This window comes from Oncorhynchus gorbuscha, unplaced genomic scaffold, assembly GCF_021184085.1.
Source record: "Oncorhynchus gorbuscha isolate QuinsamMale2020 ecotype Even-year unplaced genomic scaffold, OgorEven_v1.0 Un_scaffold_3043, whole genome shotgun sequence".
Classification (NCBI taxonomy): domain Eukaryota; kingdom Metazoa; phylum Chordata; class Actinopteri; order Salmoniformes; family Salmonidae; genus Oncorhynchus; species Oncorhynchus gorbuscha.
In genome coordinates this window covers 35,973-40,000 of record NW_025747400.1, presented here as the reverse complement: position 1 = coordinate 40,000, position 4,028 = coordinate 35,973, and the positions used below count along the sequence as shown (strand labels likewise).

Here is a 4,028-nt window from a genome sequence, read left to right as displayed (position 1 = left end):
ATAAAATAAATCAACTTAACATGAAGACTAAATGGACATTTTCAAAGGAACAGCTGAGCTTTCCAGTAACTGGTTTAATTAGGGCTTCAGTTAACCCCTTTGGATAGACATTAGAGCATCTACAGATGGGCTATCTATCTATAGACATTTTCACTATCTACTAACTCTAACCCTAACCCTAACCCTAACCCTTAGCCCTCATCCTAACCTTAGCCCTCACCCTCACCCTAACCTTAGCCCTCATCCTAACCTTAGCCCTCATCCTAACCTTAGCCCTCATCCTAACCTTAGCCCTCACCCCTCACCCTAACCCTAGCCATCACCCTAGCCCTCACCCCTCACCCTAACCTTAGCCCTCACCCTAACCTTAGCCCTCACCCTAACCTTAGCCCTCATAATAACCTTAGCCCTCACCCTAACCTTAGCCCTCACCCTAACCTTAGCCCTCACCCTAACCTTAGCCCTCACCCTAACCCTCACCCTAACCTTAGCCCTCACCCTAACCTTAGCCCTCACCCTAACCTTAGCCCTCACCCTAACCTTAGCCCTCACCCTAGCCCTCACCTTAGCCCTCACCTTAGCCCTCACCCTAGCCCTCACCTTAGCCCTCACCTTAGCCCTCACCCTAGCCCTCACCCTAACCTTATCAAGCAGCTGGTTATCAACAGAGAGTTTGTTGCTAGTATGACCACCTGTAGATCATCTATATGGGACGATCCCCATAAAGAGTGACCGGACTTCCCCCCCAGCAGGCTTACTGGATTGGTTTCCATATAAATATATCCCTGTGCTTTATAAGGTTAGGGTGATGCTTTATAAGGTTAGGGTGATGCTTTATAAGGTTAGGGTGATGCTTTATAAGGTTAGGGTGATGCTTTATTCAACCTTTATTTAAACGAGGTAAGTCAGTTAAGAACAAATTCTTAATTACAATGACGGCCTACTCCGGCCAAATCCGGACGATGCTGGTGCCAATTGTGTGCCGCCCCCATGGGACTCCCAATTACGGCCGGATGTGATACAGCCTGGATTCGAACCAGGTACTATAGTGACACCTTTTTGCACTGAAATGCAGTGCCTTAGACCGCCGAGTCCTTATTATACCTTGTGAGAGAGATAACAACCTGAGATGGAGGCTATTCATTGGTAGTCTAGGAAAACAAATAACCTCATTGGTTAATAAAGCAATAACTGGTTGTGCTATCACATCAATCACATTCACTTAGACTAGTATACCATCTCTTCCTCAAAGAGGAAAACATGGACACTGTTGGCAAACCGGCCCTGTGGTTTTGGTATGGTTCCTGTTTTGGTTCCTGTTAGAAAGGTAGACTCACCCAGACCTCCTATTATAAAAGGTAGACTCACCCAGACCTCCTATTATAAAAGGTAGACTCACCCAGACCTCCTATTATAAAGGTAGACTCACCCAGACCTCCTATTATAAAGGTAGACTCACCCAGACCTCCTATTATAAAGGTAGACTTACCCAGACCTCCTATTATAAAGGTAGACTCACCCAGACCTCCTATTATAAAGGTAGACTTACCCAGACCTCCTAATGTAAAGGTAGATTTACCCAGACCTCCTATTATAAAGGTAGACTTACCCAGACCTCCTATTATAAAGGTAGACTTACCCAGACCTCCTATTATAAAGGTAGACTTACCCAGACCTCCTTGGCAGATGTCGGTTCTCGTGGCTCCACCAACGATGAATTCTGGGTTGGACACCAGTTCCTATTCAGTGAGGGATCAACACATGAGTAAGACTGTGGAAGATATACTGAGGGCCAATCTTTAACAGCCCTGTTTACAGTCATACACTATCTTTACTCAGGGAGATAATGTCTGTACACATGAGTTAGCCTAGACATGGAGTTGATCTACTGTCAACACTACCACAGCCCAAACCCTGTAGGATCAGATCACAGATCACATTTACCACAGCCCAAACCCTGTAGGATCAGATCACAGATCACATCTACTACAGCCCAAACCCTGTAGGATCAGATCACAGATCACATCTACTACAGCCCAAACCCTGTAGGATCAGATCACAGATCACATCTACTACAGCCCAAACCCTGTAGGATCAGATCACAGATCACATCTACTACAGCCCAAACCCTGTAGGATCAGATCACAGATCACATTTACCACAGCCCAAACCCTGTAGGATCAGATCACAGATCACATTTACCACAGCCCAAACCCTGTAGGATCAGATCAGATGTGTAACTAAAGTTTCGTATAAATAGCTGGATGAGTCATTCTGGCCGGTCATTGATTTAACCCAAGACATGAGTTGCTTTAGTTAGAATATAATATTGTAATGTGAATGGATTTACACCGATTAGCCATAGGGTATCAAAAAGGACACGCATCCGGACTCGCCCACCTAAAAACAACTGGCACATGTTCAGGCGTTTTTTCTTCTTCCAGTGATAGGAAATGCAATTTTCAATAACACTTTGGTCTATTTGTGTGTATATATATATTTTTTTTAAAGTGCAGTGAACTTCTAGTCATAGAGCAGACAGACACTTCAATCATGCGTAAATGCAGGGAGTATTAAGAGGCGCAGTAATTTACCCCGGGTCGCTTCCATTGCACACCTCTGGTTTTGGAAGTATTCGGGCCAAGCTCTTTGAATCCGAGCGACTCGGGTGCAGCCGGAAAAGTGCAATCGGTAAATATCGAACCTTTTCTCAGACACTCGCTCCTGAGAGATTGGAAGTCTTGGTTTAGGTACTTTGACGCGTTGGCATTAGTGCCAAACCCAGCGGCCAATGCCCTCTTCTTGGCCAACGTAGATGCCACACCAGCCATTGTGGAAGTCTGCGTTGACAGTGAAGAGGAAAACAGTTGGGCTGGTGGAATAGTCAAATTCTTCTCCTCCGCCCCTGAATTTTCAGGCGTGGTTTGCAAGTTTGTGCAAGTTATTTTTTTACAATGTTTACATAGATTTCTATGACCGGAACTATCAGGAATTGTTCATTTCGTCAACGTTTACCAGTTCAAAAGTATTTATTGTGAAAATGAACACTGAAGATCAACTACTCCGGATGTACACTCACCTGGAATTGAAATAATCTTTTTGAACATCATATGGGTGGATTAATATTAAAGTCCGTGTCAATTATCTACTCTATTCCATGCTATGAACATACAGGTAAAAGCCACAGGTGTGTGCGGTTGATGGCCGAAAGATGGCGCTCTAGCCTAAGACTTGTGGACGTTCATGCCACATCTGGCCAACGTGTTGCAGTAATCATGTCTACCAGCAGGGGCATTAGCCATCAGCCGTTACTAGACCTACCAGCCAGACCACCACCAAGTGACTTGCACTTCCGAACAGTAAAATATAAATATATATAAATAAATAAAATTGTGATATAAATATCACAATAGCTAACTCGACAAATACAACCACATTACATGCCTGATGAAGAAAGGAACAACTTCCATAAATTAAAGTTATGCTGCCCTTATAGAGTACCACAGTATGAGTCATAATACCCATAAAACCTAGCGGTCAAATACAGAAATGGTTCCAATCGTTTTTCCACCATTACTTTTCCCTATAGGGGATTTGAGTAACACTTTAAATAAGGGCTGTGTTTCACGTAGGCTTACCCAGGTGTGCCGTTTTGATAACCATGAAAATCTTTCTCAGACAAGGTGACTTTTGTCAATATTAGCTGCTAATGGGCCATGATGATGTGGATGAGACTGCTGAATCCTGGCAAAGGTAAGAATCTCTGGATTAAACATCTGTTAGCTAAATTTAGTAAAGAATAAATTGGGAAAAATGGTTTAAATTGACATCTGTGAACTGTCTTGGGAAAGTTTTTTATAATTGACAAGAATACCTGTGATCTAGCTAGCTAGCTAAACTCAGCAAAAAAAGGACCCAAAGGACCCAAAAAACCACACAGACTCAAATGGACCCAGTATGGTTGATGCGTAGGCCTAAGTAATCACACAGACTCAAATGGACCCAGTATGGTTGATGCGTAGGCCTAA

General features: G+C 43.5%; 1 protein-coding gene across 1 annotated transcript in view; it reads right to left on the bottom strand.

The window, feature by feature from the left end:
* The window catches only part of LOC124027256 (calpain-2 catalytic subunit-like), a 4,124-nt gene extending 1,230 nt beyond the window's left edge, over window positions 1–2,894 (bottom strand). The window contains exons 1-2 of the mRNA XM_046339717.1: window positions 2,595–2,894; window positions 1,670–1,739 (exon numbers count right to left, since the gene is read on the bottom strand). Coding sequence (XP_046195673.1) covers window positions 1,670–1,739; window positions 2,595–2,831 — 307 coding nt within the window. The 5' untranslated portion in view covers window positions 2,832–2,894. The remainder of the gene's footprint in view (window positions 1–1,669; window positions 1,740–2,594) is intronic.
* Between the last annotated feature and the right edge of the window lie 1,134 nt (window positions 2,895–4,028).